Here is a 15381-nt window from a genome sequence, read left to right as displayed (position 1 = left end):
TGTATATATGAGCTCTGTAATAAATGTGAATTGAATTGAGATGAAATGAAAGATTCCTCAAAATTAATGTTTAGAAATAAAATATTATTTTTTACCTGGCATGGTTGAGCAGAGGACCATCATTTCCTCGGACAGGTCACCAGTTCTTCGGATTGGAATGAGAACCTCTCCAATGTCTTCATTGATGACGTATGGAGTAACGGTATCGATGAACACTGTGGACTCTACAATTCAGAAAGAGAAAAAGGAAAACAGATTAATTCATGATTACAAGTAAGTTTTAAGTTTTCATATTTTACAGCTCCTTTTTCTTTTTCACATGGACAATGTATTTTTGGCTACATTTACGTCAGACTATCTTATGGTATTTAATGGCATAATAAGAGTGCTGAAGCGGGACTTGTTTAAAGCAAAATGCGAACAGGAACTACAGAAAATTGGCTAGAAGTGCCCACTAGATAAATAAATGCATAGAAATGGGGGGGGTTTAAGCATTCCAAGGAAGTTTAGCACTCTGACGGGTGTATTTTCAACATGTTGGTCAAGAAATGAGGGGCTTCTCGCAGCTCAAACGGGGTTTCCCTAATGACTTCCTTAACAGCATGATTGAAACATACCAACACTTTTCAAATCTTACAGACAAATTGACATGCACAATACTTTCGCCGAAATGGCGCTTTGTGTGTGGAATTCAGCCATCATGAATCTTGTTAAGGGGTTCTCGACATGTTGGTAAAGAGAACAGGGCTTCCTTTTGATTCTACCGGCTTCTGCAATGACCCTTAGCTTGCATAAACGGCCATAATCTAGGGAGGTCACTGTCCGACAACTTAGTGGCTTAGACTAACTTCAGATTGTCTGTCTTTGCCCTAACAAAGCTCCCACTCTCCCCCCAGTAGACATCTAGCCTCCACCATCTTTCAAAATGTAACAGAAGTCATCCAGGACCTATAATCTACCTTACAAATAGTTTCTTTGGGTTTTTTCTTCTCCCAGTCCAATTGTATTACGTATTGACTGCTTTTCCCTGGCACCTCCGGTTAATCCCCAGCCAAATTCAGATCTTTGCAAAACCCCTGATTTTAAAGGAGCCATCCTAGTGTGCCTTTCCATCCACCGGGTTTTAATCCTCAGTGGATTTCATTAACTTTTGACCACTAAAGAGCAACAGTGGCCACAGGAATGCTTTTTAGGAAAAGAATGCCAAACAAGAGAAAAAAAGAAAAACCGAAAACCAAATCTTTCCAAACTGCACCATCCTTTCTGTTCGATCACAATAGATCAACACCCCTCTAATCATTGGCAATGGCACTATTGCATTGTTGGTTAAAACCATTCTGTGACATAATGTCCACGGGAAATCATTGACAACCGGAGATGAGAGACTTCGCAAGGGAGTTGACCAATGTTCTGACTAAGTGTTAGCAGAAAATAGGCAAAACCCTAGCCACTAATGCCTCGGCAATTCTCAGTTCCCTCACAGAGCGTTGGATTTCAGAAATTTACTAAGATGGCTTCTTAGAATGCATCCCTTCATTTTGGGTCCAGTTTTGAAAATAAGTTGGAACCAAAATGCCCTTGTTCTCAATGGATTGATTTAAGTTTTTGACCGATTCCACTAAGACTTGGAGCCAATATATGAGAGTTTGACTTATTAATGGCTACACTTGGATTCCAAATTCAGCTTGTCAACACCTTTGAATTGACCGATGACAATATTTTGTTCCTTCCAGCTTCAAGACAAATTGACTAAGGAACTCTTTTTCAGAAACAGATAATGGCCTTTTCATAAACAGCCCACATTAAATCAACTGCTTGGACACAGAGCTAGTTCATAAATCATTGGAAGTTAGAAGTTTTTCCTAGATCACTTATGGTTCCGACCTTTATCAATTTTTTTCTTACTGGCAAGGTTTGAAAAACAGGTTTCATCTCTTCAAGTTGGAGCCATTTAATAAACGATCTCAATAAAGGTGGGTGGGGGGGGGGGGGAGAGAAGGTAGTTTGGGAAGGTAAGGTGTGAGCTGGGGGGGGGGGGGCGGGAGATGGTAGATTGGATGGGTTGATGGAAGAGTTGGGCTGTAGAGGAGGGGAGGGAAGTCTTAACAAATGCTCCCGAGAAAATTTACAATAATGTTTCTAGCCCCCTGCATGAACTTCTACGAACTCGAAGTTGTCTCATCTAACGAAAAAAAAAATTTAAAAAAATTCTACAGCACTCACCATCTTCTCCATCCAGAATCTTAACAAGGGCTCGCTCGGGATATTCCAGAGCTCCCATGACTGCGTCGTAGAGGATCACCTCAAATACCTCAGCCTGCTCGTAAACGTCGTCGTCGATGATGCGCACACGCCAGAAGCCCATCTCCTGACCGGGGTTGAACTGAACCTGGCGGGCGGACTTGCCGCGGAAATCTTCGGTGATGACGGCGGTTCCATCTACAGCCTTGATGCCTGGAATGGATAACGAGGAGCGTTAATAAATTACGAGGCTGTGAGGAGGAGTGAAGTTTAGCATTCAAGTCATCTTGATGGTTGAACCTCTTGAGAGATGATTTATACATTCCAGACAGTCTAAATTTATACTGGCAGTATTTCTAAGTGAACATCGCTTAAACCTCTTTTGCGGTATGAGAGTCTCGTTTCCCTTTCAGGTTTATCTGACCACTTGAAAAGACAAGTGAAATTTGTCAAAAATCACCCCATTATTAACTTGTTTTCCACAAAGCTTCAACAAACTCTCTGATGATTAATGGGAAATATTTATTTTTGAAAAATATTCTCAAGTACATGAACGAATATTAAAAACATAAACAGACAGCTGGATGCCCGGAAGAGCATAAAAGTTATAGAGAAGAAATTTAAGACAATTTAAAAGGGCCAAACAAAACAGAAGGAATAAACAAACTTTGCTAGTTGAACTACTTTTCATTTAAAGACTTCAGGATGTTTATAGCAAATACTAAGACAAATGAACTGGATGTATATTAAAAATGAACTCGGAAGTTGACCCTCTGATAAAGGATGGTAGTTTCTATTTACCAACAAATGATGTTTCTCCGAGGTATCCCCGTCGAAGAAGTTTGATCTCCACAGACCTGTCAGTCTCGTTCACCTCGTAGTATTCACGGTCCAATGAGATCCAAGACCAATTGAGACGGAACGGCTGATTGGCCAATACATTACCTCCTGTTAAGTAAAAGAAACAAGAGCGATATTTAGGATTTTGTTGAATAATGTAAGTTTCAAGAAAATTTGTTGACGACTAATATTATGTTCAGAATGCATACTTTTTAGGAAGCTTTCAATAAACCAATCACTGCATCCAAAACACTTTCACACTGTACATGCCACTCCCTGTTCAGACTTTGCACACATGCATATTCATTAGACCATACATATTCATCAACATACCACTCCCATGACACCCTGGCATTCTCATCCCTTTCAATGGTCCATCCTTAACATTTACTCTCATTGAAAAAAATGCATATTCATTAGACCATGTGACCGTATGCATATTCATCAACATACCACACCCATGGCACTCTAATCCCTTTCAGAAGTCCATCCTTCACGTTTACGCTGGTTGAAAAGAGCTCATAACACTACAGAAGTTTTCATTAAAATAAACTTGGAAGAGTTGATACCTGAGAAAAAAAACTGATAAAAAAAACCCAGAAAAACCCACACAACAAGCAAACAAAGAAACAAAGATACAAACAAACAAACAAACAAACAAGCTATACAAGCAATGTAATCAACAATTGTCTGGATCAACATATAGGCGTTGACTGAAGAAGGCGTTGACTGAAAAAGATCCATTGAATTAATTCAGAAGACGAATTCCAAGACTAGATAGGCCTGCTTAATTGTTTACGATGAATGTGGAAGAAATTCCGTCCTCCGCATGCCACGACTTAGTGCATTTAGCAACTGCCTTTTATTTTTATTAACTACACACAGTTCACAATGTTTATTACCAACAAACACCAATTAAGGTTTATTTGCCAAGCAGTTTGGGGTGGGACAGAGGTGGCAATAAAATGCTTGCTTTTTCCATCACAACAAAACTTCATTTTCTCAATTGCCGATTCTTAAAAGCTTTTCTCCTCTGTTGAAACTAGTTCTCTTCTTTGGTACTAAGCATGTTTACTTGGCTGGGGCAATAGTATGAGCTGCCTCACAATCAAGACTCCCCTGCCCAAACCACAACCTGAGCAACAGAAATGTTTATCTTATTCAACCTCTATGTTGTAGCAACTTAAAAAGGTTCTCCTAGAGTGCAGAGGCTTTGCCCTACTGTCACAAGATGCTTGAGTTAAGCCACATCGAATCTCCCCCTCACGCTCCCCCATGATCCCGACCAAACCAGGGCCCAACGTATTGACCACTGATACAAAAGCTGTGTGCCTATAGCCTTTAGGGTTTAAGAGATGCATAAATAAAAGGGGGGTAAAAATAAGTCCAGGAATACATACAGCCGAGGAATTAGGAGGTGTTCCTAAGGTTTCAGCAATCAAGCTGAAGAGACCACGCCTAAATAAGATTGACAAGGAAGAGTGCATATTATTTATAAACCGTCTTGCAAGTGAGTGAGAAAAATATCTCACATAGCCACTGGGTGAAATCATGAATGGGTAGGCAAACAGGCCGTCACCCCTCACCACCTAGCTACCTGGAGAATCAGTTGCACCTCATTGTTCGATTTAGGGTAACTGGTAAGTCAACAAAGGGATTTTTGCAGGGACCATCTACATGTAAATGAATGGCCCCCATATCTTGGGCTTGCTTAAATGGGGTGCCCCCTATATACCCGAAGCCATATCATACCAAACCAGTTGGAAACCAAAAATATTTGATTTGATTCAACTAACTCTCGCTTTTTGTGAACAAAGCCAGTTGTCCCCCAAAGCTGGCACCCGTATTTAACACTTTAACCACCAAGCGGTTTTGCATGAATCCGCCTTTGTTGGCGGAGTTATACACCTTAAAATGGTTTGGTGTTTTAAAAAAAACTATTTAACAGTCAGTCACCCCTTGCCCCCTGGCGGAGCAACAGTCGAGCTTTATGCACAGAGAAGTAGCCGTTTTTGACACAATAAGATGACACCAATTGTGCTAAGATTTATAGAATCATTTAAGTGGTTCCCTCTGCCAGTTACAGAAAAAACAGAAAAACATCAAAACAAGTTGTCGGCGTTGTTGTTGCTTTGGGTTTTTTTCAAAAAGAGAGTTTCACAACAAGCGTTGCACCAATTTCATCAAGAATTTGGTGGACGTGCACGAAGTAAAGAAAGTTTGGCACATTAGAATACAAAAGCCGGGAGCTGTATGGAATGACTCAGGAGGACTCAGCAACCAACGGAAACAGGGAATCATTTCCAGTTTCAATTTTCCAAGGAAAGGACTCTGGAGCAAGATTCATTACTCCGCAATGCCAAGGATGGTGTGCGCAGTTAAAAACATGCAGGCTTATGACGTCACTCCTCGTCTTAAAGTCAACATCCACGACCCTGTCGTCGTGATTCAGCGATTAACTACCACACACCGAACCAACAACGGCAGTTCCAAAATCAACCCACAATTTATATATACACACAAATGTAAATTGCAGCTAATGCTCAGGGACAACATGACTTAATACTGGGACAAATTTGCAAACATACCACTACACAGCTAGGAACCACGCCTTGTGTACAATCTAACACGCACATGCAACAATAGCAAAATTTTGTTGATCCATCTCACAGACCCATTAAAAAAAAAAAGCTCAGCTCATTTTTAGATGAAAAGTATTATTTAATTGTTCACCTTCAATTATAATGCCAAAATTGGGACAGCCCTGTTGAAGGACCATGAAGGAATTGAATAAGACATGTAGGAATGAAAAGCACAGGGATGCTACAGTGGATCAGACAGGATTAAGAGAAAGGTGTTTTTCGTTCTTCTCTTTTGTGGAATAAAAACTGTTGCCCTCCTGTATCAACGGGGGGTAGATATCGGGTTCAGACAGTGGAATATGATAAATCCACCATCTTAAGGAAATGATCTCATCGTGAGGTAAAGGGGACTTGTCGTTTTGCTGCACTGTCCAGCGACGAACAAAATTTACATGTAAGAACAGAAAAATTATTCCCATAGATGAACTTGCTGTTTCGCTGTCAAAAAGACTTATCTATGACCAGACACACAAATCAACATATTGATAGATACATTCATGTCCAAATGACACATCTCTGCTAGATGGCAGTCTTTAAACATAATCACAGAAGTTGTTTTTCTCATGGAATTAAGATTTCCCTCCAAGGTTGACACTCCTCTGAGTCAGGAGAACTAAGCACGGATTATATCTTTAAGCACTCAAGAAGCTTTGATGAGAAAAACCTTTCTGATGATCACCAATCCCACCCCTCCCCCTCCCCCTAAAATAAAATAATAATAATAATAACTACAGGTTACGGCACATCTAACATTTTGTTTATATAAACATGACACCACTTTGACCTTTCCTTCCTGTTCAAACAGGAAGACTGCAATTTGACCTTCTCTAGGTCCAAACAAGAAGTTCAAAAAAGCAAAACCAATTCCTGAACAAGGTTGGTTGAGCGTACGATTTGGTGTCGTAGAGCACAAAGTTTAGTTAGAATGAGAAATTGTTGCCACTGTCAGACACTCTCACTCAGAGTCAAAATAAAACAGTTGGTTCATTCACTCTGATGAGCAAAAAACAAACCCAAATTTACTTTAATCATAGAGAAATGCTTTAGCGCCAAGTGGTGATTGAGGGTGACAGTCTAACCCCACTGGAGAAGGTCATGGAACACCCTGACAGACACCTAGAGGGGGAGGTAAGATGGGGGTCACATGAAACCGAGATAAGCCCCGAGCTGCCCACCACAGCCCTATAGGAACAATCCTTGATGAGCCGAGAGGGAGGTTTGCCCAGTTGGGTCGGCTCTCTGACTTTAGTAACCAGGCAGTTTACACCTGTTTAAAAGAAAATGTTCTCCATCGTGCTTGAAATGTGCTTTGAAAATTCACCATGTTTAACCCTGTTTCTTTCATGTTTAATTTCAATATCAAGAAATGCAACTACACAGACCCCCTCATTATAAACCGCACTGCTATAATGAAGTTTTACTTATAAAGAATACTTTCTTAAGTCCTGAATCTCATTTTTCCTTCTGTTTTTTGTTTTGCTGTCCTCTTTAAACAACATTCCTGTTATAAAGAGGTGATTTGGCCAGTCCAAGTGATCTTGTAATAACGAGACTTGACTGTATTTTTATGTAAGATGATGGATGAAGTTTAACACAAGATGGCATCGCTTTCCAACTATAAGCAAACTTGCTGTTAATTCTGTCCTATTGGCATCCCTGTGTGTGTGAACCCATCTGACTCTGAAACTATTTTCTGGTCTCCCAATCTGCGGTTGAGCTATATCGAGTATATTGATTTCCACTAAAGTGCCTCATTTACAGATAACATCCTGTGGTTGTAACAACTCCCAAACCACTTTCCCCCTCCAAGAAAAAAAAAAGAAAAAAAGAAAACAGAAGAGAGAAATCAGTACCAATCATAGGGGTGAGCCCCAGAGGCAACGGAATACTCAAGTGAATGTTTACACTTTAAACATCAATTTGTTCATGCGGAGGTAACCACAATTCACTAGAGAGAGGGGGGACCAACACCAGACTCAAGAGACTAAAGAGCAAATTTAAACACCGGCTGTTTTAAGAAAAAATTAACAACTTTCATAAGAACATTTCTAGCAAGTCTGAACATGGAGGACAGGTCTAATAAAAACAACAAAAGATGTGCTATGCATATCCCAGGCAGTGAACAATTTCGTCCAGTGATGTTGCTAAACACAGCAATTAGACTGCATATGTTTTGCACACACTGAAGGCTACAAGTACTAGAGTAGCAAATTATGATTTTTTTTGGATACATTCTGTGTAACAGTTTGCTCTTCTATGCAAGGAAAATCGACTGCCAAGCTGGACTATCAAGGAAGGACCAAACTTTCTCATGGCTGGACCAACCCTTGGCTTGTCAATAACAAGGGCAGCCTGGTTTCAATATCTTCTTTAAGATGGCAACAAACTTAAAGCCCACACGTGTATAAACACATCAGTCTTTTGTCTTTGGGGCAAATTGAGAGATAGATTAATCAGATTTCCCCCTTCAGAGAGGTGATGGAGTATTTTTCCTACTCAGTCCCCAGCAATTAAAGAGCTTAGGAGCAGACACCCCAGCATGTCAGTTATCACTTTGTGTCCGACGATGTAATTAAAACAAGAAGCCCAGCCTACGGTCAAATACCATGAGATAAATGGAGGGGATCAAACCACATTAATTTTCTTTGGTGGTCCCTGTCTGTCGTGTCAGGAGATGTAGGGGGTTACCCTTGGCATGAGTGTTACACTACCTTGTCCCCATTTTCTACCTCCATGCTTGCCCCCAAACAAATACAATGTGTTCTCAAATAAAAACATCATCACCAACAGTTTGACAATGTTGAAGACAGAATTTAGATCTTCATAAGTCTTTGTCTCAATCAACACCACTCTAATTCTTCACTCATTACAAATCAGTGATGGAATTAAGATACCTCAGGGCCCACTTTTATGAAATTCTCTTCTCTTTGGCAAGGCCAGACATCTTTAAGTTTCGCTTATCAAGGACAGGCTACATTTATAGAGTGTTATATTACTCTGGAATTGGCAAGAACCTCCCAGAAGTGGAAACCTCTTATCAGCTGAATTGTTTAAATTTAAAATAAGCAACACTTTATTTGGACCCCCACTTCCTGTCAAAAAGGATGTGTCCCAAAGATATGTTTAATCAACCATTCAAGGACTGGGATAAAATTGAAACTTAGAAGCCCACCACAGCATTTTATTTGTAAAATATTTAGCCTATCTCTTCCGAGGGTAGTCCCCCATAACTTGTTGGTTCATTTTTATGTTGTTGAAGCTTAGATCCAAGACAGGGGAAAAGAAAGGTCGATCCTTTTCGAAACCACGGCTCCGGCTTTGGATTCGGCTTCAGGCTCCATCCTCGCATCTGAAGCCCTGAGCGCAGACGCAAAACAGGCGAATTGTCAACTAAACAACTGCTACCCTGAGCCGAATCTGGAGCCGAAGCTGTGGATTCGTTGCAAGGGAAATATTTTTATAAGATAGGAGGTTGGCCTTGGCGAAATTACCAGGAATAGCAAGGGGCCCTTGATGCAGGAGAGAGTTGACACAAAATTAATTAAGTATCCCAGCAAGAATAATTTAAAATGACACATGAGGGAGGACAAATAGAGTCCAATCTTGAATAAACTTTATTGCTTTTTGGGGGTGTTTATGGCCCACATGTGATGGGTTTGAAGTGTGATCATTAAGTGACACCTCACAGAGCAAATTACTCAGGTCAATTTAGGTTTGTCATTAATGTGCTAGTTTTGATTTGCATCAAATGACAGGTGGAGGAAGATGGTCACACTGGTTCAATCAACTCTGTTTTTATTAACTCTTGTCACACACTTGCAGCATTTGAATGTTTTTCAGGTCTACACACATGGTGAGCATCTCAGATCTGCAGTAACTAGCAAACCGATAATCAGAAATCGACAAGAGGACAACAGTACTGCAAACTGAAGCCCCAAAAAATGTTTTCAGGAAAGTAAAAATATCAATCACCATCTACACTGCACTTAAGGTGCATGCGACTATCGCAGATCTGCAGTAACTAGCAAACCGTTAAATCAGAAATCGACAAAAGGACAACAGTACTGCAAACTGAAGCCCCAAAAATGTTTTCAGGAAAGTAAAAATACAAATCACCATCTAGACTGCACATGAGGTGCATGCGACTGGGTGTGCAGCAAATAAATTTGGTAAGCATCTCCGAGTAAGAACACCCTACTCGAACAATCTGAAATTAATGCCTAAATCAGATCAACAAAATCAGTTGTGTCTTTAAATTCTACATTTTTTGGCACATTTTTCCCCCACAAGGTTTTCAATGTGACAAAACTTGCCTGCTACTTCATGGCTACATATTTTTCTTTATTAGGAAAAGTAAACCCTTTTCCTTTTTACATTAAGAAATAACACCTGAGCTTTCTGGCAATGGGATGGGAAAACCACAGGAGCTGGAGGGTTGGAACAGGGTGGCTTGAGAGGGGGGAGGGAGGCGCAGCAAGCTTCTCATTAAAACTTGTCAACTGGGCCAATAATAGATATCCTTGCCAAGAGGCTGATCTAGAGCACCTTCGGTGGTTGGTGGTAGAACTGTAACAAGAGCAATTTAGCAAGGGTCCCTTGCTAAATTTGTAGCATGGTTGTATTAAATGTACCTCGTGTGAAAGGACAACTTAGTTTCATCTACTGTCCGATTTCTCCTGTAAAATCTTGTCAAACATTGCTACATTTTACAACCATGCTACAATTAAGCAAGGGACCCCAGTTAACCTGCTGTCGTGCAAATAACACCCTAGGATATTAAGGACTTTAATGCATTGACTGGTCCGCAAGGAGGGATCTCATAATCACAGAGCATTGCATACTTGGGAACATTGAAGTTTTGTTGGATTTCAATGGATGAAAAAAAAAAAAAAGTTATCGGCGATTGATCCGACATCCCAATGTCAATTATCAATGCAGGACTCAGGAGATCAAAATATTTCCCAACAGGAAAAGGGAGTTTGCTTTTCAGTCGGATTTCAATAGTAAATCTCCTCTGAACTGTGTTTAAAATATTTTGTATCAACTTTACTGCCCCAGGCCCCAAAATAAGTAAGCCATAATGACGCATCTATCCTAGCCTGTCACATGTCAAAGGAAAGGGGCTTCGGAAAGGGACGGGTTAGGGTCAGGCTGGCGACATTTTTTTTTTGCGGAAATAGTAATTTGGAGGACTGGTGGAGTGTAGACTGGGGTGGAATCGGATCTGTGCAAAAGCCAAGGGCCTGACAGAAACTGACTGTGTGAAATAATTCTCGCCATCGGAAGAATAGAAACATTATCCACTGTTTAATTTAGAGGGATATTTTGATATATGACCATGTCCAAACTATCAGCGGTGGTGTGTTTCCCTTCCTCAAAAACCTTGCGCTTTGTTTGACTTTGATTGACCTTTCTTAATCTGACCTCTCTACTTTTTAATCTGTAAATCCGACTTGTGTAATCCGGATTATTCTACTGATCTGTTTGTTTTGTGTTGCTAGATTCATTCTGGTGTTAAGTTTGCTTTATCTGCGCTGAGCTTAAGCTTTTAATGGCAACAAAACTCCCATTAGGAGAAACAAATAGGAGATGTCAACCATAATAGCGGATAAGCTACGCTGCATTAATTTGTTTCCCCTCTTTTTTAGTGATAGACTAGTTGTTTTTGGTCAATTTCATCAATTCAAAGAAGGCTACAAAGTGTGAGGTTTCTTTGAAATCAGAAGTCATTCACCCTTGGCATGAGCCGACATCGACTGACTGACGAGGGGGGAAAGAAAAAGGGCAAGCAGACAAACGCTCACTGTATTTAAACATTGATTTTTTTTCTTCCATCGAACAACTTTGGTATCAAAGTGATAATACAGACACTATTGTTCGGAGAGTGTCTGGTCAACTCAAACACAAGAACTTACATTCATTTGAGCTGTAAACTGATCAAACCAAATCAATAGAACACACCTAACTCCTACAGTACAAATCCCTTATCGCTCCTAAAAAAAAAAACTTCTTATAGATCCCCTCCCCGATCGAACATCGTGCCATCCGAAAATTCCTAAGGATCTTTTTTTTTTACACCTACGCAATTGATATCCTCTGGTGTTTGAGTTGATTATGCAAGTGTAGGTGTATTAAAGAAATGAGTCATTCTTCTCAAGAAACCCGAGGAATGCGGCGTGAATAATTAAAACTCAGCACCAGTAATCCAAATCCTACAGCAGGTCTCTCTGAATGTGGCACCCACTTCGTAATGATCCGAATAAATGTACAGAATATTGATTTGTGATTGGCCACCCTTTACATACCAGTACACACAACTTCCCCCCAACAAACGGCCCCTTTTGAACCACACCACTGGTCCGATCAATCATTAGGGAGCAACAAAACCCCCATTCAGAAAATTAATCTGCCCACCACAAAATCACCCAAAACTCTCTTGGCCCTATCCAAATAAATCTCTCATCAAGGGTCCAATCAGGAAAACTAATTGACCCCATTGAAATTTGTTAACAAGAAAAATTGTAAAAGACTGAAAAGGGGTACTTATTCTTTGGGATATGAAAATAACTTGGTAATTACAATCGGCTTTCAATAAAACACCAGGGGTAATCCTATTGAAGGGCCTGACCAATTTAAAACATATTGAGCTGGACTTATTGTCCGCTAAAAATCAATACAGCCTGGGTTAGGTCTAGGCACTGCTGATGGTAGAAATGCCCGAACTGCTCCATCGTTTTACCAAATAAATAAATATGTCAATCATAATGTTACTGTTATGAATTAAGATTAAACTTTATTTAAGTAGTAGGATCCCAGGGGTTCTTACGTTCTTTGTGGTTTTTTAAACAAAAGGTTCTAGATATAATTTCTGGGGCCATATCACAAGTTACTTGTTCATATCCCCTATGGACTATAAGTTATGTGTGGTTCTGCAATTCCTTTTAAAAGAAGAAGTTTCTTTTGCCCAGGCAAAAAGTGATTTCAGGGAAAAAACTAAGCCCTCTTAAAAACCAGGGAATGTTTACTCAAAAGATAAACCACCAGAGACATGGGAAACCCAAACCGAAAACTCATTACCCCATTCATCATAGAAACATTCCTGTCAAAGAAGAAGAAGTAGCAAGAAGAAAAAAAAACCTTCTGTCTGGTAATTGTTAATTTATAGCCAGGGACCCAAGTTCTTGTAACTGGACATGTAAGGTCAATTCAACAGGGAGTCATTTCTGAAATAGAACTTGGCCACTTTGGGCTGGCATTGGCAGGAAGGGCTTGTCAGCAGACAGGGTATTTGTCTGTCTACTGGTCCCCAGTGGCAAGGGGAACAAGCCCATGCCCTTGCAAAGTCACTCCTACGTTTTTTAAGTAATTTTTTTTTTTTTTTGCGGTAGCCTGTATAAATAGCTTATTGACCCTCCAGTGCCTTTCTACCTGGTGCGAGAATGAGAATGTCCCCATAAAGTTGAAATGTAACACTTAATTATTCACTTCACTTGTGGAGTTCTTAGACCTTATTCAAGGTATTTAAAATTGACTGCAACAGGATCATGTTCGGTGGTTAGAAGGGAAAATTTACCGCATAGAAGGCCAAACACAAAAAACTTGTTGCTGATTATTTTGGTGTAAATTGAATTGGGCATAATTTGATCTAGCCACTGAGGAATCGACAATGCCCTGTTGTGTCAAAGCGAATCATGAAGGGTTAAGTGATGAAAAAGACTCAAGAGAATGTGTTGGCAATGTCAAGATTTGAAATCCAGTAACCAGTTGGACTTTAAGGAGAAGGAAAAGCCTCCGGCAACCGGTGGTGTTAGCCTGAAAATTGGTGTAAGTGGAAAATGGGCAAGGTGGACCCTTCTGATGATGCGGAAAATCAAAATGGAAGTGGAGCCTAATCATTGAAAAAACATGCATTGGGGAAAACAAGGTTGCAGGAGTCAAATCTTAATTAGTTTTTTTTTTCTTAAAGGAAATCTGAAACCAACAACTCCAACTGGTAGGGTTTCCGAAATCAGGCGGGAACAAATCTAGAGAAAAAGCTTGGCATAAATCTTATCTGCGGTTGCAATTAGGGCATTTTGACTTCTCAGTCTTCGGACACAATTCCCTGTTCTTCTCGAAAACGAAACAACTTCTAAAAGATACCCCGCAGAGGATTCCAAATCAATGAATCCGCTCAGGCGATCTTAAGTTCCTCATCCCAACTCTTTATAACAACGCCTGCCTACCTCCTCCTGCATTGCCCTGGAGAGAATTAACCCACCCCCATCAAATGCCCACCATTTGAAAAGGTCTATTAACAATACAGCTTAAGTCATCAATGTAAACTGAACTGGTAATTAAATGCTAGATGGAGTTATCTTTAGTGTGCAGTAAGCCCATTGACTCTTTAGACTTCGGGCTGGCATTTAAGACCATTATTTTCACCATCTTCCAAATAGGAGTGGGTGATTTCTTAGATCAATACGGAGCCAGTTTAGCTGTATGGAGGTTCTTTGAAATTAAACTGCTCTTAAACTCCCCTTGTGGTAGGGAAAATAATGACACAAAAAAATGTTTATTGGAAGATAGTTTTGCTAGAGCCAATTGCAAGTTCGAGGAAACAGGAGTTGGAAGACTTTCAGAAAATGTGCAGGAAAACAAGGCAGGTGTGGTACCAAAAGGGAAAATGCTGCATTGTGCCTATGGTTTTCACTCTTTTCTAGCAAAATTGTTGCTCTATACATGCCATGTAGGCTGTTGAGCCAATTGAACAGCACAGCACACCATACTTGCTAAACTTCATTAATTTCCTTATTTGACCGACTAGACTTTGAGAGTGGCATCAATACTAACCAGCAAAATCGTACATTGTAAATACAAGATGTAGTTTCATCCAAAAGAAAAAAATACATCAAGGATCAGACAACCAAAAGCCTACTTCAATTTGGACACCTTTTTTCTCCGACCAAAGTCTATGTAAAGAAGCATAAATAAACACACAACAAACAACAAATATCACCAATCAGTCAGATTCTCTGAAGTCTCTTGAAATGACATGCTTTTTTGGTATGAAACCATACACTGCAAACTCACGAACAAACGATTGTTTGCATGCAGCCAGTCATCCCTTGATTATAACACCAAAAAAAAAAGACCTTTTCCTTCATGATAGGTTGGCCTTAATCCAAAGAAAACTCAGTAGAATGTGAAGGGCACGTCTGAACTTGTGAACCCTTGAAATTGGCAGTTCTGATTTTCAAGAAGCCTTTGTCCAGACAGGAAATAAAATAAGCACTAAATACTTTGGAGCTTTTGATCACTGGGGTGTAATCATCTCCCCCAATGGATCGATGAATCTTCATAAAAAAACAAACAATCAATGTCAAAAGTATCAAGCTTTTGTGATGGACAACAAAACACAACGTTCTGAGGATCACATTACAAAACTACCCCCTTCTAATGCGCAGGGGGGGGGGGGGTGTTGCGTGCTGATATTTAATTATCTAAATTGGTCGTTGATGGTTTCAATCTATAGATAATTCAAGGTTTTAATTTGTTTTTTATTGTCATCGTTATAAAGTGACTGTTGTTCTGTCCCAAGGATGGACACACCTGGGATAACCCGGTGCATGGAAAACACTCTCGGTGGCGTCATGGTTCAACTATTAAAACTCACCGA

At 40.0% G+C, this 15381-nt stretch overlaps 2 protein-coding genes across 3 annotated transcripts in view; both read right to left on the bottom strand.

Annotated features, from left to right (window-relative positions):
* LOC117293684 (extracellular matrix protein 3-like) overlaps positions 1-3186 on the bottom strand; it is a 34112-nt gene extending 30926 nt beyond the window's left edge. Inside the window, exons 1-3 of one of the 2 annotated variants that reach the window (XM_033776087.1) lie at positions 3043-3186; positions 2224-2454; positions 96-224 (exon numbers count right to left, since the gene is read on the bottom strand). In XM_033776087.1, the coding sequence (XP_033631978.1) occupies positions 96-224; positions 2224-2365 (271 nt within the window). In that variant the 5' untranslated portion in view covers positions 2366-2454; positions 3043-3186. Of the gene's footprint in view, positions 1-95; positions 225-2223; positions 2455-3042 lie in introns of those variants that run through there. The other variant, XM_033776086.1, reaches the window with a different exon arrangement.
* The window catches only part of LOC117294004 (extracellular matrix protein 3-like), a 59770-nt gene continuing 47423 nt past the window's right edge, over positions 3035-15381 (bottom strand). Inside the window, exon 3 of the mRNA XM_033776520.1 lies at positions 3035-3189. Within this exon, the coding sequence (XP_033632411.1) occupies positions 3035-3189 (155 nt within the window). The remainder of the gene's footprint in view (positions 3190-15381) is intronic.

The sequence above is a fragment of the Asterias rubens genome, chromosome 8 (genome assembly GCF_902459465.1).
Source record: "Asterias rubens chromosome 8, eAstRub1.3, whole genome shotgun sequence".
NCBI lineage: Eukaryota > Metazoa > Echinodermata > Asteroidea > Forcipulatida > Asteriidae > Asterias > Asterias rubens.
Note: the sequence above shows the minus strand (reverse complement) of the source record. Positions and strands in the feature narration are given on the sequence as shown.